Source organism: Cydia pomonella, chromosome 26 (genome assembly GCF_033807575.1).
Source record: "Cydia pomonella isolate Wapato2018A chromosome 26, ilCydPomo1, whole genome shotgun sequence".
Taxonomy (NCBI): domain Eukaryota; kingdom Metazoa; phylum Arthropoda; class Insecta; order Lepidoptera; family Tortricidae; genus Cydia; species Cydia pomonella.
This window is the reverse complement of record NC_084728.1, coordinates 4,857,425-4,885,388: the sequence shown is the minus strand read 5'-3', so window position 1 is coordinate 4,885,388 and position 27,964 is coordinate 4,857,425. Positions and strand designations below refer to the sequence as shown.

General features: G+C 38.3%; 3 protein-coding genes and 1 long non-coding RNA gene across 5 annotated transcripts; 2 read left to right on the top strand and 2 right to left on the bottom strand.

Annotated features, from left to right (window-relative positions):
* Positions 1–8,209: 8,209 nt before the first annotated feature.
* On the top strand, positions 8,210–9,468 carry LOC133532290 (chorion class B protein M2410-like). Its single transcript, XM_061870896.1, has 2 exons — positions 8,210–8,347; positions 8,839–9,468. Exons 1-2 carry the CDS (start codon positions 8,303–8,305, stop codon positions 9,196–9,198), a joined length of 405 nt encoding a protein of 134 aa, XP_061726880.1. The 5' UTR covers positions 8,210–8,302; the 3' UTR covers positions 9,199–9,468.
* A 4,571-nt stretch (positions 9,469–14,039) lies between these two features.
* LOC133532289 (acyl-CoA Delta(11) desaturase-like) lies at positions 14,040–25,634 on the bottom strand. 2 transcript variants are annotated; one of them, XM_061870894.1, is made up of 5 exons: positions 25,478–25,627; positions 24,263–24,347; positions 21,466–21,672; positions 15,550–15,886; positions 14,040–14,536 (listed from the first exon to the last, which is right to left on the bottom strand). In XM_061870894.1, the coding sequence occupies exons 2-5, from the start codon at positions 24,282–24,284 to the stop codon at positions 14,041–14,043; spliced, it is 1,062 nt and encodes a 353-aa protein (XP_061726878.1). In that variant the 5' UTR covers positions 24,285–24,347; positions 25,478–25,627; the 3' UTR covers position 14,040. The 2 variants fall into 2 exon arrangements, with proteins under 2 accessions (XP_061726878.1, XP_061726879.1); XM_061870895.1 differs by lacking the exon at positions 24,263–24,347 and having other exon boundaries at positions 25,478–25,634.
* On the top strand, positions 16,865–18,839 carry LOC133532292 (uncharacterized). Its single transcript, XR_009801672.1, has 2 exons — positions 16,865–17,728; positions 18,226–18,839. It is a non-coding gene; the product is annotated as an uncharacterized LOC133532292 (long non-coding RNA).
* A 1,061-nt stretch (positions 25,635–26,695) lies between the features above and the next one.
* On the bottom strand, positions 26,696–27,897 carry LOC133532291 (chorion class CA protein ERA.1-like). The gene is made up of 2 exons (XM_061870897.1): positions 27,781–27,897; positions 26,696–27,043 (listed from the first exon to the last, which is right to left on the bottom strand). The coding sequence occupies exons 1-2, from the start codon at positions 27,829–27,831 to the stop codon at positions 26,741–26,743; spliced, it is 354 nt and encodes a 117-aa protein (XP_061726881.1). The 5' UTR covers positions 27,832–27,897; the 3' UTR covers positions 26,696–26,740.
* Between the last annotated feature and the right edge of the window lie 67 nt (positions 27,898–27,964).

Genomic DNA, 27,964 nt, shown 5'->3' with positions numbered 1-27,964 from the left:
TATTTAATTTAATTATTTACACTGATATACAAATAAAACTAGTTATCGATAGTTATAGTACATCCCTAGTTCACAACGAAAGATAATGTAAAATATCTAATTTTCGATGTGTTTATAGCCTGCTGACCCAAAATAAGGTCAAAAGTATCTGTCGCGAATAGGTATAGGAAATGTAAATAGATAGCTGTAATTTCTGTATAATTTTGTTGTGTATTTTTATGTGTTTTTATTATTTATTTTTTGTCCCATTTGTCTTAATAACGTGTAATTTACTGTGTTAGTCATAAGTTTTACAAACTAGGTTAAGAATATACTGTAAATACCTTATTATGTAATAACGTGCTCTGATTGGTCAATAAACAACTAGTACACTCTGCACCTAACACCCACGTGACAAATGGGCGTGGCCTGACTATAAATTGATGCTAGGTCGGGCCAAATTCATTCCACATTCCTCATTTACATTCAATACTGACACTACCCAGTGTTCTTAAAACCAAAAGTATGTGTTTTTAATCTCCCACAACACTACCCGGTAATGGTACTTGGCGGTATGCGGTAAAGGTTCCAGTCTTCAGCCAGCGCGTTCCAGCTTCGAGTCTTCGAGCGTCCCGTGTGCTATCGACGGGCTTCTTTCTTCAGCAACCCTACTAGTCTACGCTCCACATCAATGGTCCTTCGAGAGCCGAATGAAGAAAGAAACAAGTACGCGCTGAGTTTTAAGTAAATTTTACTTGACTCAGAAAGAAGAAAGAAACAAGAAACACGAACGCGCTGAGCCTAGAAGTACGCTTCGGCTCAAACCTTTACCCCTACCCATACCATACCCCACCATACCGGCTTGACCGGTCGGACCGTGCTGTGTTGTAGGTTTTTCCTCCACTCACGTGTCCTGGCAACTTTCGTTGCATGTGTCACACGGTGATACCAACACACTGCTTTCGAACGCTCTAGGCCTTGCACTTAGCCATTGCGGGAGATTCAGTGCACCGAGGGATCCACGCTTAGGGGCACTGACGTTGCGCTCTGTGACGTCAGCGCATAGGCGTTAGGCAGGTAAATTGTATATAGTTAGGGACCCCCGCGTGTGAACAAGAAATAAGAGGATGTCGGAGACAGGAAGATCTCTACGTCCGCGCACGCGCCCGGGCCCGTCTGCCCCCGCGCCTACCCCGACCCCGTCGCCAGGTGAGACTACCTCCGGCGGGACAAATACGTGGAGCAAAGGCACCAGCGGCAACCGGAATACTAGTGGAGATAGGGAATCAGTGCGTAACTCTGAAAACGATTTAGAAGATACGGTTATACCCCGCAGTAGGTCGAGTACGCTAGTCAACAAAGACGCCGTAGTCGCACCGCCGCCGCCGCGCGCGCCGTCCGTTCGCGCATCGAATGGAGACCGCGAATCGGTAAATAGGGATCGCGATAGTCAGATAACCGTGTTGATGGCCGAGCTGGAGGTCCATAAAGCCGCTCTAGCCGTCGCCCAGACGAAGTCCGAAACTGCCAAAGTACGGCTGCAGATTGCGCAAATAGAGGCGCAGTCTGACGGCGGCAGTGTCGCGGCTGACGACTCTGAGCGACGAACTAGAAATTGGGTAGGACGACATGCTAGACCACCACACGAGATCGCGAACGACGATAAATTCCCTCTACCGAGAGAGACCGCGCCGCCCGCCGCCGCCGTCGACCGGCCTAGCCGACCACAACCGCGATTTTACGAGGTACCGCATAGTAATTACGCGCCGATCTTTCATAAACCGCCCGAGTTACCCGCGTTTTCAGGCGATATAACGGAATGGATCGCTTTTAGAGCGGAGTTCGAAGACTCCGCCCCCATGTTTAGTGCCGTCAACAACGTGAGTCGGATTAGGCGCGCACTCAAAGGGGAGGCTCGGACAGCCGTAAAGTCAATAATGTACACAGTTCAGGATCCGTACGAAATTATGGAGGCGCTAGAACGGCAATTCGGCGACCCGGAAGAGATAGTACTCACCGAGTTGCATAATGTAAAGCGTATGCCGCGATTGGCCGAGGACAACGGCAATATAGCTTCTTTCGCCGCGCATATTGCTAACGCCGTCGCTACCATCAAATCGTTACGGCAAGATAAATACTTACACGCGCCTGAACTTGTAAACAAAATCGTGGACAAATTAAATCTGATAGTGCGTTACGAATGGGCAAAGTATAGGCATTCTAATAGCGGAACTCCCGACTTAGTCGCGTTGTCGGAGTTCTTGTGCGAGATTAGTGTTGCGTCCAAACGCGTAAACCGACATAGGCCGTCAGCTAGGTCGCGTAATGCAGCGAACGCGGTTTCTTACGGACACGGACCTAGGCGATCGAGCGACACTCTCGCTAGGTCTCGCGCACCCGCGTTCTCACGTGACAGTAGCACGGACTCGGAATCAGATATCCGCGAAACTCACACACGCAAAGCGGATAATAAAGCGTGTAATAAATATCCAAACAGCACATCACGTTATACTGTAGATACGGCGAATTCTGAGCGCGGATCTAGGCGATCGAGCGTAACTCTCCCGCGATCTCGCGCCCCCGAATCTACCCGTGATAGTAGTAGCAGTAGCAGTAGTGGGTCGGAGTCAGATACCCACGAAACTCATGCACGCGAGGATGAGTATAAATCGCAAAATAAAAAATGTCCTACCGTCGCGCTCGCGGAACACCGCGACAGTAGTCAGACAAAACCCGCGCCCTCCGAATCTAGACTCGGCCAGGAATCGTCAAAATGTACTCCGCCGCGCAATACGTGCCCTATTTGCGAAAGGGAACATACGATTGACACGTGCGCACAGTTTACGGCGGCAACGATTCCAGAAAGGTGGCAGCTAGTAAGGGAGGTACGGCTGTGTTTTAATTGTCTAAAATCTGCGCATCGTAGGTCGGGTAAATGCCAATACGTCGCGTGTGGCGTCGGCCAATGCGAGGCAGGCCACCATAGGTTATTACACGGGTTGAGCGCGGCCGCGCCCGCGCCCGCGAACGGTAATAGCATAACGAGCGCAGTGAACACAGTCGGCTTCGCGTCGAATAAGTCCGCGGTAATATCGAGCGTTAGTAGTGGCGAGGGAAACACGTCTTTCGCGGGGGGGAGCGAAGGCCTCCAAGACCCGCTCAAGAACGTGCCCACCACTCCGATATTACCTACGAAGCGGCAGATAGCGTCAACATTCGACCGAAGCAAACCCGCTCAAATCGGAGCAACATCTCGGTGGGCGGTAAAACCCGAACGTAAACGCGATCATAAGCCGCGACCTTCTATAGTACGAACGTTCGCGCCAGTCGCCGGCGACGCCGCGACGAGTCATACTCGACAACGCATGTCAAGTAGGTCCGTTCGCTCAAATAGGAAAACTAAACGTGAATTCGAGTACCTGCCGAAGGTAAATCGTTTTTCCGAGTTCACGCATTTGGTTCGCGTCACCGCTAGAGTTCTGGTTGTCACCGAGGTAAACAATGCCAAAATGCCATATAAGAAAAGGGATACAGAGGTAAACAAGGGGAATTTGATCTTAGCCGAGATATCGCTGATCAAACGGAGCCAATACGAAGCCTATCCAGAAGAGATTAAGTCCCTGGAAGCTGGGCATGCGCTGCCGAAAAAATCTCCGCTAAACAAGATCGCAGTAAAGCTAGACGAATTTGGAGTCATCGTGACAGACGGCGGAAGCAAACAAGTACCCGTCCTACACGCCAAGGAAGACTTCACTAAGCTGCTGATCCACCACTTTCACACTCTGTGCCGCGGCAATCACTCGTCCTTAATTAACGAGTTGAAAAGTAAATTCCATATAGTCGGACTGCGCGGTAGTATTCGTTATCGAAAACATAAGCGCCAATGGTGTCGGACCTGTAACGGGGCCAACCTCAAGGTTCCCGTGGGCGACTTACCATCAGAGAGGCCTCGAACGAATCCACTGCCATCTACCGCTGCAGCTACAGATATAACCGACTCTCATCACAACCAACAGAAATTGCACGTAGGCGCCAGCGTCATGATAAGCGACTGCTCCGTGCCACAAGGTACATGGTCTAGAGGCGAAATCGCACAACTCTTTCACGGCCCAGACGGCCACATAAGAGTAGCCATAGTACGCACGCGCGCAGGTGACGTCCGCTGCCCAGCTTCCCGGCTTATTCCCATACGCTCCTCTACGAAATACGGCGCTCACGCACGAGGGGGAGAACTGTCGCGAATAGGTATAGGAAATGTAAATAGATAGCTGTAATTTCTGTATAATTTTGTTGTGTATTTTTATGTGTTTTTATTATTTATTTTTTGTCCCATTTGTCTTAATAACGTGTAATTTACTGTGTTAGTCATAAGTTTTACAAACTAGGTTAAGAATATACTGTAAATACCTTATTATGTAATAACGTGCTCTGATTGGTCAATAAACAACTAGTACACTCTGCACCTAACACCCACGTGACAAATGGGCGTGGCCTGACTATAAATTGATGCTAGGTCGGGCCAAATTCATTCCACATTCCACATTTACATTCAATACTGACACTACCCAGTGTTCTTAAACCAAAAGTATGTGTTTTTAATCTCCCACAACACTACCCGGTAATGGTACTTGGCGGTATGCGGTAAAGGTTCCAGTCTTCAGCCAGCGCGTTCCAGCTTCGAGTCTTCGAGCGTCCCGTGTGCTATCGACGGGCTTCTTTCTTCAGCAACCCTACTAGTCTACGCTCCACAGTATCTAAAGCAATACTTACCAGTCTTCATCCAAGGGAAATTTCGCCATAAAATCCCTTTTTTCGTGATTTTCTCGAGTGGCTCGCTTGCCACATATTTCACACTTAGTAAACCGTTTTCTCGCTGGCATTGTAACAAACTCGCTCTTTGCTCTGATCACGGTTGACTATTTTCGATTTTTGCACTAAATAATAAAGAAATTACACGAAATACCCGAACAAAACATTGAAGCCTTCAAAACAAACAAAGCAATTAGGCTGACAGTAGACTTGATGTAAACTTGACAGAATAAATAGCACTGACGTTTTCTTTTTCTTCGTTGGCAATGATTTGCGAAACAAATTCCATACAAAACTTTTTTCTTCCTAGTTGCGTCAGCCTGATCGGAATTTGGCAGCTAACTCCATCTTGCGTCCAGTAGAAGAATCAAAATCGTACAGGTAAAACTACTCTCTGCCTTAGGATCCCCTTTTAAATGTCATAAATCCAAACATGGCAGCCATACCCATCGACAAAAAAGTCTACCGTTGATCTAATTTCATTTGACAGTTAACTAATACGTATTCGACACGCTTATATTTGACAACTAGAATCCTGACTAGAGCTGGGACTGCGTACCAAAAGTACGTCTCTGTTACTCGTACCAAAAGTACGTCTAAAATACCAGTTTTACGAGTATGACCCCCAATAGGCAGTTTACGTATTTGCCGTGCTTAGGCGTCTTACAAATAAGGATTATTTATACAAATATCGACTTATTATTTCGGTAAGGGTCGGAAATATGGTGACGTTTTGAGTGAAGGCTATGAATCTATTGTCATATTTTTGTTATATATTATTACATTATTTTTAGATACAACAGACACCCAGACGACCATCTGTTAACAAAATTTCATTTTACCTAAAGTAACGGTAAGAATGGAGGTACGAGGTGATAAAAGTTTCATATTTGTTTTATTTCAGAAATCAAAGTCCGTACTTTTAAATACTCGACAAGCTAAAAGTAGTCTATTACAAATAACCTGTTCCAAAAACTATTCCGGTACAACGCCCCGCCTCTAGTGTGGATATTGTTCACTGACAGGTGGTGATAATAGCAATTCGACAAGTCACAATATTTCTCACATCAAATGGAAATCAACACGAAACGTCACTTTTAGCATGTCGAATAAGGGCCCAGTCTTCGTATACCACAGACCGAGCTACTATTACTAATGTACTATTTTCATAATTAGATGTATATTAACCATAGCTATTTACCAACGTTTGATTTTTTTTCGATTTTTTAATTATTGTTAAAATTAGGAGTGAAATACAGATTTCATACTAATTTTTAAATACTCTTATAATAATTAAAAATTCGAAAAAAAAAAATCGAATGTAGGGGCATAGCTGTGGTTGATATACAACTAATTGTTTCAAAATATTTTCAATAATGTTAATATCCAAAGAGGAAAATTGTATGAAACGTTTGTATGAAAATACGATTTCGCGCGGGTCTTCACTTTTGTCTTAAATCCGGCTCGAAGGACCAATGTTTGGGTCCTACTGGACGTAGAAATAAAAACACGGACTGTATTAAATAGGCTGGTTTATTCCTCCTTAATTACAGATAAATCCCGGCCAAACTATAAAAAGTAATTCGGTACTCGTCCGATGCCGGTGGAGCAGGTAAAGCTGAGTTTGTGCCACGCGTAGCTCGCCGCCTGCCGCGATGACGTCGCGCTCTGCCTGCCGCGATGACGTCGCGCTCTGCCTGCCGCGATGACGTCGCGCTCTGCCTGCCGCGATGACGTCGCGCTCTGCCTGCCGCGATGACGTCGCGCTCTGCCTGCCGCGATGACGTCGCGCACTGCCTGCCGCGATGATGTCGCGCTCTGCCCGCTGCCCTCGCTAAATGGATCAGCAATTAAAGTCTGTCTAGTCTGTGACCGTAATTACCAAAAAAGAGTATTAGGGTCCATGTAAATTAATTTTGTACAGATTTAGGTACAAACAAAAAAAAAAACAATAAAACAAACACACAATTCTTTATTTCATAATAATATAAATTTTTGTGATGCAGGGGATGGAGCCGCCCGGTAACAGCAAAGTTAGGTAGTGTCATTATACAAATTTTACGTGAATGATGACATGGCCTCACTTTGTCATTATAAATATCATGCATTTAAAAAATGCCACTAGTTTTGATCTTTACAAAATGTTGCGTTTAAGCCTTTAGTTTGACTGATATAGAATTACTTCAGACATTTAAGTCCGCCAATGTACTTATCTTTAATGTAAATAAACCTGAAATATTTTATGTACCTACCCAAATAGAATAATGCCAATATAAACATATTATAGTAATGTTTGGATATGAAATGTACATAATCAGCGATATATTAAATTTATCTACTGTACTAATTTCAATCAAAACCAAAGAATGCCGTTGACATACGAACAGACGAATGGACGGACATATGGGTTCCGTTTTCGCAATTTTGGCTACGGAACCCTAAAAAGGAGATTTTTCTAATTTTATCTTGTAACGTAAGTAAATATTAACTGTATTAACTCTCGTCTGACCGTCTGGCCTCTGGTAGAGGGCAGACATCCGACATCTAAGGCCTTTAACGTGAAATTGAAAGCCTATTTATTGTATTCGAACAAAATTTAAATAATTGTGACATCTCTTGTATTACAAAATGTATATTTTAATCTTATAATTTCTGCTTCATTTAACACACAGCCGGCCAGCCTTCTATGCCTTGCCCATTGACGGCGATTTGGGCCACATTTTTTATCTTTATTTTAAGTACTTAGTAAGTTTTATTATGTTTGTTTATTTCTTTGTTTTTGGTTATTATAATTTATTGTTCTTTAAAAGAAACTTGTGATCAGTAACGTCACACAGATTTAGATTTTAATTGGTATTTTATATCCGCAAGGTTAAACACGGATAATCACAATCGGCTACTTTAATTCTCAAACGCTTTTAAATAGAAATACTTGTTATTAATGTAATTTTAATTATGTACGAGTATACCTTATTTTTGCATATAGTTTATCATAAAATACCTATACAAATAGGGATAAGTTCGCCTTTGTACCTCCTAATTTTCTAATCCTAATTTTTTGTACACGTGGTTTTATTTACGAGTACTACTGCTACAAATGGAATAAAATATTTAAAAAAATATCGTTTCTGTTTCACTTTTAAGTGAATAAGTAAAGGCCTTGTCTTAATATAATAAAATTATTATATAGAGATTCTAAGCAAATTTGAATGCTATGAATTGTAAGAGCCACCCATTTCAATAAATTATAATTCCTTACGGCCTTTACGTATAGTTTAAAAAAGCTTTGAATACCTTACTTACGTTATGATAAACTCCTCACCATGTTACAACCTAATCGATCCATAAATCGATAACGAATGTAAAATTCATAGTTATTGATGTTAACATTTGATTGCATTTCCCCTTTAATATTTTATCTATTTGGTAAGAAGCGGTATAAATCAACCAGTGATAGTTAATCATATTAGTTGCAGTTAATACTTCTAGGTACTTATTTTAAATTATAATTATAATGTATATTAGAACAGTTATATGTGTGTTTGCCGTTTGCGTTCAAGTAAGTAACCATAATTATATAAGATTTTTTTTGTATTCCTACATCTATAATTTTCTGTCAATAATGTTATTGCAAGAATATTGTTAAATTACATACTTAAGTACCTAAGATGATAAAATTAAAAAAAGCATGTCTTATGTTCTAGCAGAGAAGGCGTGCAATATTAACCAACACTTAAAATTAAAATTAAATTTAAAATGAATTAGGATCTTGGCTTTTTAATTTATTTTCAATTGTATATACTACATTACCCTGCATTCCACAGCAGTATCATTTTAGTAAAAAAAAACATGTGATATAGCCGCCGGATTTAACCAGCCAAATTTTAATCAGAAGTATACTTTCAGAGTTGTTAAGGTAAAACGTCAAAACCTTGTCAACTCTTCCATCGCACGTTCCGCGTGATGCGCCATATTTTTTGTTCCTTTCTAATTTTTTTGACTTTACGCGCCCTCTTAGCGATACAACCTCATCAATTTACTAATTTTCAGACGATCACCGCCCAGTACTACGACTACTGCCCCGAACCTCCCATCGTAGCCTTCACCAAAACCCTCGTAAACAACGAAGGCTGCCCTATATCCATAACCTGCACTTGTCCCATTGCACCATCCGGAGTTTCCCTACTCTCCGACCTTGGCATGCAAGGTCAGCTGGCCGTTTCTGGTTCCATGCCGTTCCTAAGTGCGGTGCAGATGCAGGGCACGCTGCCGTCGACTGGTCAAGCTACAGTAGACTATGGGTGCGGAGACGGCGTCGCTATAACGCAGGAAACGGGGAACCCGTGCGGGCCCAACGCCAAGTTTGCGGGCGGGTTGAGCACGGCTGACCTTGCTTTAGTTAGACGTTGAATTGTGAATATTTCTTAGATAATACAAATAATAAGTCGGACACGAACCGCCAACAATAAAATAATACCACAAAACAAATGTAGTGTAAAAAACTCCTTTACAAATTGGAATTATAAGAATTCTTACCGAGAGTAAAAACAATAACTTTGATTACACTTCACAAAAGTCTTGCTTCTAGGATTTAGTAATTATATTTATTTGTAAATGTTAGACATAAGATACCTATTGTACAAAGTTAAATGATATTAAATCGTTAAAAATGTTGCAATATGTGTTATGCTATTATTGTCCATCTTAGTCAGACCTTTCATGGTCAGCTCCGGCCGGCCAAGCTACAGTAGACTATGGCCGGTGCGGAGACGGTATCGCCATAACGCAGGAAGCGGGGAACTCGTGCGGGCCCAACGCCAAGTTTGCAGGCGGGCTGACCACGGCTGACAGAAAAAAAAACGTGGCCAACACAAAACAGTTAAAACGCAAATCAGATGATATTTCTTGGAAATAATTGATTTTTTCATAGAACGCTTATGCTCTTTTTATAGGGGTTTGTATTCATTAATGACAAATAAAAACAAATATGCTTAGTGTAAAAAAATCTTAAAAAATGGAACATTAAGAATTCTTATCGAGAGTTAAATCAGCCACTTACTAAGATTATTGAAACAAATAACGTGCTGCCAGGGTTAAGTGATTATATTTATTCATAAACGTTATACCAGATACCTATAATATAAAGTTAACTGATATTAAAACATTAAAATGTTTACCTAATGTGTTTTACTATCATTTGTGATGATAGTATGAAAGGTGCTCACCGTTCGTTTCCCCAGTCGCATGCGATTTCAAATTCTAACAGGCCAATTTGAGTTTCAGTTATTCGATATGTACCCGTAGTGTAAGTAAATTTGATTTCGAAACGTGACGTACGCGTTTGCGTTTAGTCTCATTTTGTATTGGATTTAGAAAGAGCGCGCCAAGCGGGACGTTTTGGAAACTCAAAATCCTATACAAAATGAGACTTAACGCAAATTACGCAAACGCGTTCGTCACGTTATGATGTCGATCACACTAGGGGTACTGTTTCCGATGATACTGATCTGTTAGTGTCAAAAGTGCCATTTCTTCAACCAAAAACTTCACTTGTGACACTGACAGATTAGTATAAAGCTCGAATTGACCTATAAAGGTCTTAGCACATTGTTACAACTCAACAGCCACTCGACTCAAAATTAAATATTGAAATTAAAGCCTTATCTTGTATGTCCTATAGTACAATTTTAAAATTTAGGTAACTGTCGGGTGGTCTACGCGTCGTCCACTCGTCGTCCACTAAGGTGAACCAAAAGTGAGTTGAGTTGGTGTGGAATTGGTATAGTGTGCGAAGACCTTAAGTTTGTCCAGATGCTGGGTACGCTACAGTCGACCGGCCAAGCTAACGTACGGGTGCGGAGACGGCGTCGCCATTACGCAGGTGTCGGTGAACCCAACGCCCAACGCCAAGTTGACCATGGCGGGCAGGCGGGTTGACCACGGCCTACCTCACGCTAGTCAGACACTAGGTTTTAAACTTTTATGTTCAAGATACTACAATCAAACTCGAAATGTAGTAGTTAATTAAATAGGGTGTCATGTTTTGGCGGTTACGCGGCCGGCTCTCTGACACTGCGGGGTTGAAAACTGCATCGCAGCCATATTGAGTGTTTTTAGATTTATGATAGTTTTAAGGTATTTATCTATGGGCCAATACTGCCAATAGTTGCCTGAAAATTAAGATTTTAATTTCATTTCAAATACCGAATTCTGAAATAGGTTGATTACCTTAAGAGTTGTTTTCTTAGACTACATTTTTTCATTAAGCCAAATCAATCACTCGCTTACCAGACTTACTGTAAGTATAAAAACAATTAACTTTGATTAGCTACATTAAGAAAGTCACTGTATAGGATTGATTTACTAACTAGCTTTTTCCCGCGACTTCGATTCCGTGGATTTAGTCATTTGGGTAGGTTATATTTTTTACAATCTGCTTTTTATTCATTCTCTATGCAAACTTCTTTATTTGAGACAAGTATAACGCCTAGATAAAGTATAATTGCAATCATTCGATTTGAGCATACCCTTGCATCAATTATCAGGCGATGCATTAATTATCTCACTTCCACCCCGCTATTCACCCCCTTGAGGGATAATTTTCGGAATAAAAGCTATCCTACCCCGGGACTCAAATTATCTTTATAGCAAATTTCAACTAAATCGATTCAGCGGTTTAAGCATGAAGCTGAAACAGACAGACAGAAGACACACCTTCGCATTTATATAATATTAGTATGGATTAAGAGGTTTTTGCTATATATAAAGTATTTACGGATTAAGGGTTGGGTACTCGTATTGGGTGGGCTAAAACTCTGAAAGGATTAATACAATAGAAGGCTGATAATATTGAAGTAATAATTACGAATAATACGAGGGTCATGCCAAAAGAAGTTAGATACTCTATGGTCATTTGATCGATACTGGCCAGTTATACACCATTGTAAAGGTAGGTTATTTGCTAATAAATTCAAATATGGAACACTCGGAAAATGTTAGGATTCCTTTTTTAATTATTTTTTTTCTGGGTAATTTTGGAGGGAAATTTTCGCAACAATGGAGCTCACTCGACGTGATTTTCGTGTTATGATTTATTATGATTTTAAAAAAGGTTTAAAACCTCAAGAGTGTTTTGAACTTTTAGTTTCAACTTTTGGCGAGTCTGCTTGTTCACGTGCAACTGTTTTTAATTGGTTTGCTGAATTTAAAAGGGGACGAGAGACCTTTGAAGATGAGGCGAAGACCGGACGGCCGCCAACCGCAGTCACTCAAGAAAACGTACAGGCTGTGGAAAAAAATGTTCGTGCGAACCGACGAATTACATATGCAGAGCTCGAGCGTGAGCTGGGTATTGGATCAGCAGCATTGCAAACTATAATTCATTATCATCTGGCCCTTCATAAGCGTTGTTCAAGATGGGTGCCGCACAAACTCACCGATTTGCAAAAAGACCGCCGCGTAGATTGGTGCAAATTTATGATAGATAAATTCGACGCTGGCGAGAAAAAAAATGTATATGATATACTTACAGGTGACGAAACATGGCTATATAACTACGACCCCGAAACAAAGCGGCAGTCCACAGTATGGTGTTTTGAAGATGAGCCGACGCCAACAAAATGTCGCCGAACCCGAAGTACACAAAAACAAATGATTGCCTCATTTTTCTGCAAGACGGGACATATTGCTACGATAGTGCTAGAAGATCAAAGGACAGTCAACTCTGAATGGTATGTGACAGTTTGTGCCCCCAGAGTACTGTCAGCTTGGTGTGACAAGCGGCCGAAATCGGGAACTCAGCACCTGCTCTGGCACCATGACAACGCTGCCCCTCACACTTCTGCTAGAACACTTGACTATTTCAGCTCAAAAAACGTGACTATCTTGCCCCACCCGCCATATTCCCCCGACCTAGCCCCTTGCGATTTTTACTTATTTCCCAAAATTAAAGAAAAATTAAAAGGAAGGCGATTTGAGAACAAAGAAGATGCCCTGGCTGCGTATAATTATGAAATTTCTGAGGTATCTAAAGAAGAGTGGTCATCGGTATTTTCTAAGTGGTTTAGACGGATGGAAAAGTGTATACGTGTTCACGGTGACTACTTCGAAAAAATAGATAGCTGTAATAAAGAATAAAGTCGGTAACTTTTGAGTATCTAATTTCTTTTGGCATAAATATTTTTATTTATTCATATGCTTAAAAATAACGAATAAAAATAACATATGTACAAAGTTACCTATGTTAAGAAGAACACTAAGATTAAAATATTTATCAACACGAAAATTTTATTTTTATCTATTAACTCCAACTTAGTACATTATGGTCGAAACTGCATTAATATTAAATATATTTTTTTAGACTAGTGTCAAATGGCAAAAATATCCAAGCATAGTCCACAGATTTTTGTAAGGGCTTGTGCACAAGTCACGTGAGGTTCGATAGGGGGGGGTAACGAAAAAATCACGACAGCTCACGTTGCGGGAAGGGGGGTATAAGGACACCTCACGTGTATTTTTCTACAGTGAACGAAACTAAGAAAAAATATCTACCAAATGAGTAGATACTTTTTCTCAAATTCACATCGCACTTTAAAATTGCGAGACTAGTTCACGAAATTTTGAAGCGCGTATAATAAATATAAATTAAATTCATAACGAAAATAGAAAATTATACAAGATTTACTGTATAGTTGTATACAATACTGTTTATCTTATAGTAAGGCCGAATGAACACAAGCCCTAAGTAGATGATGGTTATATCTCCACTGTCCACTATCTGTATCTATAAATTAAGATTATGTTATGCCATTTAATAAATATTTTCAAAACGATACAAGAATATAATCACATTGACAAAAATGGACATATATTTTTAAATCAATTTTTAACATGAAGAAACCTCAGCGAACTATGCTATGACCTTATATGGGACCCATATTGTGGGAAATTTGGCTGGCTATGGAAGAGGTCTTGTTGGCTCAGTTGGCAGAGCGCTGGAGTATCGATCCACGGGCACTGAGTTCAAGTCTCACCCAAGGCAGTAATTTTTCTACTTTTAAATTTATTTTTACTTCACTTTGCGTGCTTACAGTTCTTTTCAATAAGTAACAAAATAAATTCAGGTACTTATAGAGTCCGAGATATCTTATTCGAGAGATTACATTCTTCATATGATTTTCTTGATTAAAAACTGAATTGTCTACTTACTTAGGACCAGTATAGACTTGTGTCTCGAAATATTCGAACAAATCTTCACTCTTTTTTACTCAACACTTTAGCAATCTCTTCATGTTCCTGAGGCATATCCTTATCTCCCCATCCCCAAAGATTAGTCCCATCTCCAGTCTTCTCCTTTCTCTTAGCTATGATATTATTCCCAGCAGTTTTCAAGTCATACGCCCACCCAAGCCAGGCGAAAAAATCTATGAAAATTGTAGTAAAGTTTACAGCATTATTCCCTAGTTCTGCTGCTCGATAATCCCAAGGAAAAACGTGATGGAAATTGTGGTATCCTTCGCCTAATGTTGCTAGAGATATTGAAATGCTCTGTGACGGTGTAATGTTTCTGTCATAAGGTTTGTTGCCAAAGGCGTGAGCAGCACTGTTGACCAAGAACGTAACGTGGAGGGATATGATTACTCGAAGGATGGTCAGGTGCCATGCTGAGGCGAAGGTTTCGTTCCACAAGTACATGGGGAAGAGGGCTGGTAAGATGAAGCAGATGGTTCCGATGAATGGGGTGGAATATCTGGAAGATAAAAGATAAATCATGTGGACAATTTCCTACTCGTATCTGTACGTATTATATCAAAAACATTTTGACTCCAAGAACTCCTAACGTCGCAATACGTCTTATTTGAAAATTTCAAATAGAAAAACCGAAGTCATGGGCGCAATAAAGCCCTTTATAAACTATCACGAAGGGTCAATATCTACGTAGTTTAAGTTACTTATTTAGACTTCAATACCCTTCAACGTGAATGAGAGGGAATATGAACAGTAGGTGGCAGCACTTGCTTACACTGAAAAAAAAAAATGATTTATCGAGCACGCACTGCTTTATACAATATCAACAAATGTTTAAAAAAAACAGTAAAATACAAAACAGTAACTTTAACTGTTTGAACATTTAACCGCAAACATAACCGTAATACTCAAAACAGTAAAATTTACTGTAATGCTTTTACTGGTTTACGAACAGTAAAATTTACTGCTTTATTCAATTTCAATTGTTTTTATTTTCTTTTTTCTTAGTGTTGCGAATGCAACTTATTATGATATAAAAATCAATGCAGTAGCTAAACGCAGCCGTCGGGCTCGGCTAGTATTCGGAGGCTTTTTAAAAGCACCAATAGGAGCGCTTCACATATTCTGTATCGCGGCCAATAGGAAGCATTTAAATCTAAACCTTTTGTACTGATCAAATCAAATATTGCAAATCACTCTTTCATCATCCTCCATACTATCAACACCCACTTTTCTACATTGAACCGTTTTGACAAGAACCCTTGTAAACCAGTACCCTTTGGAAGATTATACTTCGCTTCATTATAAATCGAAGTTTTATTTAAGTCGTCGAGATCCTGACCTGCACGGCGGCTACACTTAGTGTATTAACGTAACGAATCAATTTGTAATTAAAGTACACGGTCCCCTAACTCGAAAGGGGACCTTGAGGTCTACATTGATACTCAATATACTTAGTGTACTTGACGTTATGCGTTACTTGACGTCTAAATGGGCTAATAGTAAAATACTTACTTTTTCTGAAACATCAACACCTTATTCTCTAAAAGATCCGACACATCAATCCTCCTTAACCTCTTCTTTGCTTCCGGATGCTTTTTCACCAGTAACCACCCGATATGCGAAAAGAAGAATCCTCTGGTCGCGTTATGAGGATCTCCGTCCGTGTCAGAAAACTTATGATGGAGTCTATGATCCCTGGCCCAGTGGAAGGCTGAGTACTGGCAGGCGAAGGATTGGAGCAGCATGAGGAGTATTTGGAGGGGGAGTTTGGCCTTGTAGGTTCTATGGGCCCACAGGCGGTGTGAGCCGGCTGTAGTTCCAACTATGGCTGCCTCGTGGAGGATGACAGCTGAAAATACAGATTTATTTAGATTATTCTTGAAAAAAAAGCGCTGGTGGCAGGGCCCGATTTCCGCCTAGGTCCGCAAGGCCTGGTCCCAGGCAACCTAGATTAAGATGGAGAAGGGGGTTCTCTAAATTTCAAGTGCCATACCAAGTGCCTAGGGGCCCTAGGTCTCTAGACTCGGGCATGGTTAGTGGCCTAGCGGTCGCTTTCGAAATAAGTTTTTGGCAAAAATTTAATTTTTTGGTACAAGCTTTTATTGCTGACTGTGTTTTTTTTCCACAGGCAACTAATACTCATCGAGCCAATTCTAAAAACCCCAAGCATTATTAGGTTGCGTTGTTTTATCACAGAGTTCCCATGGCCACCTCCTGTCTCCATCATCAGATCAGCTCCATGGTGCCATAATATTGCATTGTCACCCGACTTACATATGTACTTATGCAAATTTTCAGCTTCATCGGAAACCGGGAAGTGGATCAAATTTAACTTGCAAGATTTGATTACAGACAGACAACGGGACAGGTGAAACTAAATAAAAGCTTGTAAAAGCTAGCTCCTACGCCAATTCTTGAGATTAAAACAATAATATGCTGTATGAATATATCATTGGATAATCGTTTCGTTTTCTAGATTAGAAATAAACACAATGTTGTTTCACGTAACGCATGGCATGTAAGTAACCCCGGAGGCCTACCGCGAAAATCGAAATTCTTTTACTCTCACTAACACATAATTAGAGTGACAGAGAAAAATGCCCGCATTTGACGAACTTCGATTTTCGCAGTAATAGCGCTGAATTGACAACAATTTTTTTTATTTTTTATTAAACGAATTGATATATAACGTTAAGTAGGTAATAAATATGTGAGTGCATTTGATTTTAATGCAGTTTGTTGCTCTTTAAGCATATTACCTAAGCAGACGCTAAATCAGCAGATTTCTTCAAATTGAAACATAATTATTTATCTAACGCGAGTTTTCTGGGTTGAAGACAAGGGCCTGACACTCTTTGATAGAGAAAGATAGTCTTATTGCGATTCCTATAAGAGGAAAGAGAAAATAGTGCAATGCTTTGTCTTTATCACCGACCGGGTTTTTTTTCATGGTCGGGTTATGGCAGCTTAGGAAGGAGGCTGATGGCGATATACAGAAATTTATAAGAGTGAAAGAGACAAAATACCGCAAGATGCCATACATTAAACTGTCAATCATATTGTCAAGAGTGCTAGTAAACAATGTGGTTTTCTTATTGTAGAAGTTTTATAAAGTGAATGATTGTGTTTATTAAGTATTTAATGGAGATGTAAGAAGTTTTTACGTACAATTAACATGGTGGGTTGTTCAGTGGTTGCCTACAAAAGCAATAGCTTGCGAAAATAAGCGGGTGTAACATTTCATGCGTAAGTACAACTTTTTCGTATTTTGATCATGTATTTCTTTCTCAAATCTCACAGGAACCAAGTTACTGAGTTACATCATTAGTTGGATTATGAAAAACTTGATAAAATAGGAGATATCAGTAAATTATTGCTAAAAATAAAACAGAAAGTTTGGTTATGTAAACCAGTCAAATTCAGTAGTATTTTATTTAGGGTTGCAAACAAATAGAAAAAAAAGTCCCCTGCAATTACCCCATATTTCGGGAGTTTCAAGCTATTTGATATTTCCAGCTTTCCGACGGAGGATGAAATTGTTAAAGAATGGATTGCGGGAACTGGAAAATCAAATTTGATGCCTCACAAATACTCGCGTATTTGTTCCAAACATTTTGAACAACATTGTGTCCGCAAACTGGGCAAACGAACTTTCATCGAAAAGTTTTCTTTTCCAACCTTGTTCATACACGTAAGTTGGCTGTTATTAAATAAGTAATAGTAACTAGTGGGAATAACCCGTTACACTATACACTATATTAGAGTTGGTACATCTTAACATAAGTCTCACAGTGTTTTGAAGTATTTATTTGGGTTCTTGAACTCTAACAAATTATTGGGGGTAATTCAGTAATCACCCCCAATAATTTATTAGAGTTAATTCCCAGTGGAATTAAAAATCCTACCTATTACCAGTGGGAATTTTATTTCCCAGTAGTTACCAGTGGTAAAACGTGGGAATAAAGTTAGTGTAACTACCTGTGGTAAAAGGTGGACAAAAATTCCTAGTAGTTAACACTAGTAAAAACTTGGTGGTAACTAGTAGGAATAACCCGTTGTACTATTAAGACCACAGACTTAAATTTTTAAATTATTTCTTTGGAGGCTTGGTACATGGGATTACGGATTATATGAGTATAAAACTCTAAAATAATGTAATTATTAAAATTGATTAATACTACCCCGCAGGAGAGGAGAGAGAACATTCTTTTCTTCATCATGTCATGGAAATCGTCCATTCGTGCACGTCGTAGTCGTGGCAGTCTCAACAGCATTCTGAAGCTATTTTTGAACTTCATATAATTGATCCACATGTTACAAGTGTATGTGTAAATAAAGTTTTCTTGACCCCCACAGTATGCACAACGCGCAACACGTAAGATTTTTTATTTAAACACAAATATTCGGTTTTAAGTAACAGTTTTAATGTAAATGACCATGTTAGCTTAAAATCATATACTGCGTATCTACTGAGGTGTCGCTCAAGCACACCGTCAAGAACCTTCGCTGCAATAGGGTTGTTTCCATTTTGAAATGCTTGTATTATATAATATATATATATTTACCAAATTATGGCCTAAAATTCAATTTATTTGTGTTGTTCTCAAGTAAAAGGTACCACATTGTCGCTTATCATAAGAACGCTCTTACAGGTTGTACGTATAGAGAGCAAGCAAATTGTATCCTTATGGTAAGCGACTATGTGGTACCTTTTACTTGAGAACGACACATTTAATTATTATTTCTAGTAAGTACAGTTATAATAATATAAGTTTTGAATAAAGAAATTACCTCTTTTGATAGTTTATCCTTTTTATTCCAACAATCACCTAATCTTATATCAACTCAAAACTTCATATAGGTAAGTAAGGCTTACTTACAAATTACTACAAAAACAAATAAACCGACTACTAGTTGCGATTATGTTTGCGATTTCTCTTGCGATACTTCGCAAGTTAGGGAGTCAAAATGGCGACTCACTCATTACGTAATTTAAGTACTTGTTGCATCGTTTTCCTATTACATTTTAGGGTAATTTTTTGCGACCATGGTAACCCCATATTATGATGTCATGATGACGTCATATATGTCTTTCTCTTACCCCTGGTCGCTCGACTTCTTGTCTAGTTATATTGTATGTCTATGGTTGAAGATTAATTTACCTACCATGATTGTAAACATGTAAAGTTTTACATTATGCGGGCGGTATGCTTTTTTGCCACCGACGTAGTATAAAAAAAGACGAAGAAATTAGAGCAAGTAGAAGTTTTCTATGTAAATCTTGTACTCGCTCTCATTTCTATTTAGGCACAGTCATAGTCAGCTACAGAGATATTTGACCCTCCCTCTCCATAGACTGTTTGTACGCAGGGGGGTCCAATCTCTCTGAACTACTCTGAAGCTGACTATACATAAATTACAATTTCTAGCAACGAAAAATATACAAACAAACAAACAAACATTTATTCTGCAAATAGGCTACTATGTCAAATTATTTACAATAAATAAACACACACAATTACAAAAATGGAATTAATTAAATATTACATACTTTATTAGAGATGTATACAGTCTCTAATTGTCGAATTACACGAAAAAATATGATAAAAAATATAAACAACAAATACTAAAATACTTTAGCGATGTAAAAGTCTCTTAAGTGTCAGAGATAAAATACAATAAAAAAAATTAAAATATCCTTAGAGATGTAAGGGGTCTCCAAGGATTGAATTCTTATACAAAGAATGAAAAGACATATAGGTACAGTCACGGATTTAAATTGACGAGCCATATTTTTTTTTCACGGTTCAATTTAATTTGGTTGGTTATACTAACACTAAGACATATTCAATATAAAGTAAACCCTAAATGGCTCAACAATTGAAGTCCGTGACCGTACCAGACATACGTATATTAGGTACTAAAATGTTAAAATAAATTTAACGAAGAACTAAACAAACTAAACTAAAACTGCCTAAAAGATAAAAGCCTAACTACAAATAGACAATTGGCCCCAGGTCTGTGCCGTTTAGGGTTTCTGGTTTCTCGACCTTTTTTATTTCTCGAGGCAAGGGAATTCTCGACTAGGATTTCTCGATATTCTCGAGTATCTCGAGAAATTTTGAAATGTTTTGAATTTTTTTGGTTTGTTGCAAATCAGATTCATACGAGTTCTAGGTGTTAGGTGAGATCAATAATCAAACAAATGGTAAATTTTAATTACTATAAATTAAACTTAATTATCAAAAAATCAATAATAATAAAAAACGAAAATAAACTATATGTGTGAACTATGTGTGATAGTGTATAATATTTCTTTAGGTATTTAACAAAATGTAAACAAACCACAACATAATAAATTAATAGGCAACAATATTCAAGTCAACTTACAGAAGTTTTACTACGTAATATTACTTAATACTTACTCAACGTAGCAATGAAGCTGTAAAATTCTGCTATTCTGCTAATAGGAATATATCTGGATGAATTGATTTATTAATAGTAATGACTATTTATTTCGAACAATTAATAATTAAAAAGAATTACAGTAAAATGTAAATACTAATTTAGTTTTATAATGTTTGTTACTACATGGCCCTATAATTAATTATTTTTTTGTTTTAGAAAGACGATAAGCGATATTGACGTGTCTTTTTATTGAAAAATAAGTCGCGGCAAACATTTAACAATTTTAAATAATATACGATAATTTAAATTGCTTTGCTTTCAAAAGTAATAGTTACAATTTTTTTTAAAGCGTTTTTCGATAAAAAAGACACGTCAAAATTGTTTACCTTTGGAATGATCCATCAATTGTCTACCTTTTTTTAATGCTAAAAAAACGGAAGTATAGTAAGATCCTAAATCCAGATGAATTCTCTAGACATTTGAAGGTTCAAGTTTCAACACAGGAAAGTCGGTTGAAGTCAGGACGATAGGGGACGGATCAAGGCAGTTTTTTTATTTTGTTGGTTAACTAATAAATAAAAACGTTGTTTAAATTTTTTTACCTGCCTAATGAAATACACTATAGACACATCACTTGTTATCGCGTGTTTTCTTTTTCCTTATCACAAGAGATTTAATTCTCGAGTTCTCGAGGCATTGGGTTTTTTTCCCACCTCGACGAAGGACGAATTTCTCGAGATTTATCGCTTCGAGAATTCTCGAGCAGAAACCCTTGTGCCGTTCGGTATGGTGCCCAGAAGGCTGGCGGCGTTGCCGCGCTGAACGGCAACGCTAATGCGTTGGGCGAGATATGCTCCAGCCTTCCGGTCACCCGTTGCGTCTATTAGGCGTTTGGCGAACTCTTTGTTAATACTCATTAATCTTTAACTTCAATGTTCATGTCAAATTTTATTTTATTTCAGAATGTTGTTATCAAATAAGAGTCTAATTTCGATTATATGGAGGCGGCTTCATACATACCTAATAATATAGTCGACCACTTCGCTTCAGTGATCGCTAAATATATCCCATAAGCGCCGGCCGTATGAAAATATGTGAACATGGCTATATTAATGTAGGAGGGCTCGAATTTGATCGGTGAGGCCTGAGGAGCGATCAGACGTTCGCAGGCCTCGTCCTTCATACGTCCCTCGGCCTCGTTGCGGGCATCGGGAGTCATTTTGGAAGCTGTAAAAAGAAAGTTACTGTTAAGTACTGTCAACTGAGTTCAGGGGGCATCGTTTATAGAAAACTGTTACTACTATGTATGGAACCGGCACAGAGAACCAGTATTTTGCGCCATGAGTTGTTGTTGTTTTGACATAGAAGCGGAGCGTGAATCTTGCGACCTAAACGCGTAAGCAACATACAACGCATGAGTAAGTAGAATAACTGCTTATTGATTTCACATCTCATTTAACCTCAGAAATCCTAGAATTCCCCATTAAGGCTCCTCCTCCCGTAAAATACCATAAAACTGAGTTACTCTGAACCATTTTTTATATTAAATATGACACTTTTTGAGCACAAAATAATATAAAACAATCTACAAGATATCAGAAATGATATAGTTGTTCTGAAAAATTTATATTGATTCAAATAAGAGAAGAAAAAAAACTTAAAGTCACCCCTATTTCAGTTGTATCCTAATTACTACTGCAAAATCGAATTATATGAAACTTTACAATCTTTCTCACTAAACACTATAGAATGAACAATTAAATTAAATTTAATAGTATAGTTATTTTCAGTCTAACACATTGTGAATGCCATATAGGAAAAAGAATGTTAGGAATAAATGTTGATGGAAGGAGAGCGGATGGTAGACCCAAAAAACGATGGATGGATTGTGTGAAAGAGGATATGAGAAAGAAAGGAGTGAGTGCTGAGGTGACGAAAGATAGAGGAGAATGGAAGAGAAGAACATGTTGTGCCGACCCCACATAACGTGGGATAAGGGCAGGAGGAAGAAGAAGAAGAGAGTACATAGATGCCATATCCTTCGCGCATTCGCTAATGATATCATAATAACTATTCGAGATAGGTTATAAGCACACGTAAGCTCAGCGGGGTTGCGAAATGCATCGCAGCCATACGGCCCGATTCGAAGAATGAGATACGATAACGATAAGTTCTGGGTTAGGTTAGGTTCATATTAAAGCGGAAAATTGTTGAGCATTAGACTTTTTGTTTGCGGCGATATCTATTGTCGAGTAGCAGTACTGAGAGTTCCGCTACTCGATGCTAGATGTCGACTGCGAAAATAATAAGCATTTTAGTACCAAAACTGATGTATGGAGTGAGCACTCTATTACTTCTTATTTCTCTATGGCTTAAATAGTTTCCTGAAAAGTTTATTTTTACCCTATGATCAATACTTTAGGAGCTACAGGCTTTTTAAGCTAACAGGGACAAAAAAATAGACGATTTAAAAAAAGTCGTTTTTTCGTATTTGTTCATCCTAGCTCATTTTTTTGTTTAGAGTAAGCAAGCTTAGTCTTAGTAGAGGAATGTTTTCGCACGAGAATATTCTTCATACAAAATGGAGAACGGCACAACCGTCACCGTTGTTTGAGCACCGGTGTGGCCCAACCTTTAGAGGGACCCTATCATTTTCTATTATAATAATTCTATTATTTTCTGTACCCCGTGCCTACTCAAAACTTACATCCTCGCAATATACGTTTTAATCTGTTATTGATTGCGAGCAAATTAACAGGATAAATACACTTCAGGTAGTAATTCCATTGTCTTCAAGATCAGTTATTTCGATAATTCTTAAGGCGACTAGATACGTAGAATATTAATATAAGGTAGTACAGTCTAGTTGAATCTAATCTGCCAGTTATTCTTTATGTTTAAACAGATTATCATACATATATATTTGACGACCGGTTTGGCCTAGTGGGTAGTGACCCTGCCTACGAAGCTGATGGTCCCGGGTTCAAATCCTGGTAAGGGCATTTATTCGTGTGATGAGCATGGATATTTGTTCCTGAGTCATGGATGTTTTCTATGTATTTAAGTATTTATAAATATTTATATATTATATATATCGTTGTCTAAGTACTCTCAACACAAGCCTTATTGAGCTTACTGTGGGACTTAGTCAATTTGTGTAAGAATGTCCTATAAAAAAAATATATATATTTATTTATTATATTTATATATTATGATATAGATAAGGGTTCCCCTACCTTTGGCATATTTTTTTTGTAATGATTATATTCTGGATAATAACTTTAGGCATAATATACTGTTAGCATTAACATTCTTGGTACTGGACTGTAGTAAGTATTTAAAGTTATTTTCGTTAGTGACTTATTCAATTTGTTCAAGGTCGTTGGCATTGTCAGTCGCCTTAAAGCGTGAATAAATTAGTGCAACCTAGTTGGTAATTAACTAATCACTAATCACCACAAATTGATTAAGTACATTGTTATGGTGTAGTCATTGTTTTTTGCAAATCTTATGTTGTCCTATAATTGCAACATTTGCAACTAACATTGAAACTAAGTGGGAGACGGTTAATTTTTTCGTAGACTCGGGTGTTACACAAAAGAAAAAAGTACTTTCATATATATTTTTTTAATTAAACAATAAAATATTATAGGACATTATTACACAAATTGACTAAGTCCCACAGTAAGCTCAATAAGACTTGTGTTGAGGGTACTTAGACAACGATATATATAATTTATAAATACTTAAATACATAGAAAACACTCATGACTCAGGAAGAATTATCCATGCTCATAACACGAATAAATGCCCTTACCGGTATTTGAACCCGGGACCATCAGCTTCGTAGGCAGGGTCACTACCCACTAGGCCAAACCGGTCGGTGATCGTCAGTTTGTATGCTTAAATAGATAAATATATATTATAGGACATTATTACACAAATTGATTAAGTCCCACGGTAAGCTCAATATGGCTTGGTTTGTGGGTAACAACGATAAATATGGGTGTGTAGTGTTTAATATCATTATAAAAAACTATCTTACACTTGTCATAACGCCATTTCACATATAATTATTTATTATAATGTAATTATTATAATAATACGTTCATTTTGTTATATTACGATTTAATCTAAGCCGTAATTGATATAATGTCTATTTTAATAATTAGTATAAATAAATATTGTATAATGGCTAAATTGTTATATTATATTTTAGTATAACGTATAATGTATTTATACAATTAAAAACATTGTTTTTTATACAGGGTCGCAGTTCTAACCTAACTCACTTTTCTCGGAACTATTTATTCTATATTCCTACAGATGTGTAATTATGTAATGTCAATACATTATACGTTATACTAAAATATAATATAACAATTTAGCCATTATACAATATTTCTTTATACTAATTATTAAAATAGGCATTATTTCAATTACGGCTTAGATTAAATCGTAATATAACAAAATGTTTTGGTGTATGTAATAAATATTAGACGAAATATAAATACACCCTATAACCATTAGGTATACCAAGAATAGCATTCTGTATGTCGTCGATGAGTTCATGTAGTACTATGCCTTGTATTACGTTATTCAAAATGACAATTATTCAAACTATATTATATGAAAAGTAATTATATAAAATGTAGTGCATCATACCATTTACTTTTTGTCAAAAAACCTACAAATTTTGGGCTATTTCTACTCATATTCACGCGGACTGCTGATTAAAATAAAGAAAAAAAAATCGCCCCTGCTTTTCATACAAATTTTGGGTGTCAGTTTTGTGACGGTCCATACAAAATGTTCATGAGAAAATGCGTCACAAACAAGACAACTTTTTTGTCATTTTTTTTCTTTTTTTAGTTCGATAGTCATCGTGATTCGTAGAAATAATCCAAAAATTAAGTTTAATTCGTGATTCGTAGAAATAATCCAAAAATTAAGTTTAATTGTAACTTTTTATAAGAAAGTAAATGGTAAGTATACTTTTTTCTGTAAATGCTCTAATACCAAATATACTTACCATTAATTTTCACTTTTTCCCAATATGCTCAAAGACAAAATCTATAACAACCTAGAACAATGAAATGCTAACTTTAATAAACTATGCCGACTAGACCTAACAGTATAAGTCCTAGTGTCCAAGTGACTCTTCTAAATCTGTTTAAGGAAATGGCGCTTGGGTCACCCCGAGCCTATTATAAAGAGGTTAAACTAACACAATGCAATGTGACTTGGTCATAATACGACATAATAGCCGTTATTGCGCGAACAAACGTACAAGTCTGGCCAGAGACGGTGGAAAAAATTACAAATCTTTATTTTAGGCAACTACTCGTAGTGGCATATATTATACATACATCTTGAAAGTATCATACATATTATATAAAATATATCTCTTCTTTTGCCTGGCTCCTTCCCATTTACTTGGGGTCGTGCTCAAACGGCCACCATCTTCGGACTTCTGGCCGAAAGGTGTAGTAGTTTCGGCAGTTCCATGGTAGTCTGCCGAATCCGACACCGGACTGGAACACGTGACGCAACGGAGAACTATGATTCCAAAATGATTTTTATCTTTCAAGATTTTTATTATTCAAGCATCGGCGTCTAGTCAGCACTATGGAAAATGGCGTCGCTACGCAGTTGCGTCAACGCTGAGTCGAGCAGCAGCCATTAGAGTTGGCTCGACACCGACTCGGGAGACGCTAGTGTGGAGTGGCCCTAATTGTTACTTTACATCAGCAGATATTACTTGTTTGTTTGTTTGTTTGTTGTTGTTTGTTGTTGTTGTTGTTGTTGTTGTTGTTGTATTCTTCGTGTAATCCACGATGACGCGCAGATTTGTCAAATCTAACATTTAATAACATGACAATAAGAGTTAAGGCACGCGTCTTCGTGAATGACACGATCTGTATGGTTTATGAACGGCATTAAAAAAGTAAGAGTTCTTTTAAGGTTGGTTTCCCTGTGCATTGTTTAGCGAGTAATTTTAATAATCGTCGCTGCAATAAATACCTATTAGCATAAATTATGTGATGGAAAACCTGTCGAATAACCGGGGAAGCTAGACGACACATGCCATTGAGATTGAGTAATGTGATAAACACACAAATAATTGTCTTACCAGGATTCGAACCCGGGATCTTCTGTGGGCAGGGTCACTACCGATAATGCAATAATGTGGATGATAGTAGGTTCCATAGTTATTACTTATATGACGAAAAAGTGAGAAACAACACGGTTATTCATAAATTTGCTATATTAAACTAAAATACTGGGATTTAGACTAGTTGCACCCGCATCCACACTGTCCAGAAATGGACACAGAGCCGGACGCCGGTACGGTGCCGCTGAAGTCGACGGAGCCGAGCACGGGCACGGAGCCGACGACGACGGTCTGGCCGCTCGCGCCGATGTCGCCGGACACGCCGACCTGCCCGGTGCCCACGCCGCCGTACGACGCGCTCGGCGGGGCCGGAGCGGGCGGCGGCGGGGGCGCGCTTTGACTCGCACTGTTGAGACCGCCGATTCCGCTCAAGCCGGACCCGTAGGGAAGTTGTGGGAATCCGCAGGACTGGCTTAGCACAGACTGTGAAAGGATGAAATATGTATTATATACCTACATATACTGTATATACTGACTAGCTTCTATTCACTGCCTCATATCCGTGGAATTATGATGATGATGATTGATATGAACTATATATGGTTTAAGAAATTTATTCTCAAAAAGAATTTACAAAATTCGCTTACTTGAGAATACAATATTTATATAATATATCTTAGGACTAACATGCAGACAATGTAAGATTTATCGATACAAAACTTTAGTTAGGTTACAAAGTGGGTAGAATAGAAAAGAAATACTTAACTAGCCGACTTGGATAACTTAACTCGTACAAGTAACTATGGTGCATTCCCAGCGCTTACCTAGCGCATGTGAGTTTACGCTATCAATCTAATATGTAATAATATACATTAACCTACGAAAACTATTGTCTTTCCCCGGGTCTCAAACAATTTCTATACCAAATGCCATCTAAATCGGTTCAGCTGTTTAAGCGTGAATAGGTAACAAACAGAAAGATACAATCCCATTTGTAATATTAATTAAGCGGTGGTGGCCGAGTGGATATGACGTCTGTCTTTCAATCCGGAGGTCGCGGGTTCAAATCCTGGCTCTTACCAATGAGTTTTTCGGAACTTATGCTTTGTGGTTTTATAGGTACGTACAAGACTATCGTTTGATTTTTATTTCGGTTTTTATCGTAAATAACCCTTGCGAAAAGGCTGGGAAAACATTAGAATGATTATCATGATATTTACCTGGATCAAGCAAGCCTGCACGCACAGGGCAAAAATGATGAAGGGAGACATTTTGTTACAATGATTGTCCCGTTTTCTTCGAAACAATTAGAATTAGAATGATTCCAACTAACTTATGTCATGCATTTTTATATTGACACAGCAATTGCAGGTCAACGTTACGTAAACTATTGGCAATTTATAA

Bases quoted from the DNA above. Each gene is read 5' to 3' on its own strand.
- LOC133532289 (XM_061870894.1), bottom strand. From the start codon at position 24,284: ATGGTCCCGGGTTCAAATACCG. The intron at 15,887-21,465 runs GTATGTATGAAG...CTGTATTTTCAG, and splicing joins GTGGTCGACTATATTATTAG to CTGTCATCCTCCACGAGGCA. The intron at 14,537-15,549 runs GTAAGTATTTTA...TTTATCTTCCAG, and splicing joins GTGTTGATGTTTCAGAAAAA to ATATTCCACCCCATTCATCG.
- LOC133532291 (XM_061870897.1), bottom strand. From the start codon at position 27,831: ATGTCTCCCTTCATCATTTTTGCCCTGTGCGTGCAGGCTTGCTTGATC. The intron at 27,044-27,780 runs GTAAATATCATG...ATCCTTTCACAG, and splicing joins TGCAGGCTTGCTTGATCCAG to TCTGTGCTAAGCCAGTCCTG.
- LOC133532290 (XM_061870896.1), top strand. From the start codon at position 8,303: ATGTATATTAGAACAGTTATATGTGTGTTTGCCGTTTGCGTTCAA. The intron at 8,348-8,838 runs GTAAGTAACCAT...ACTAATTTTCAG, and splicing joins TGTTTGCCGTTTGCGTTCAA to ACGATCACCGCCCAGTACTA.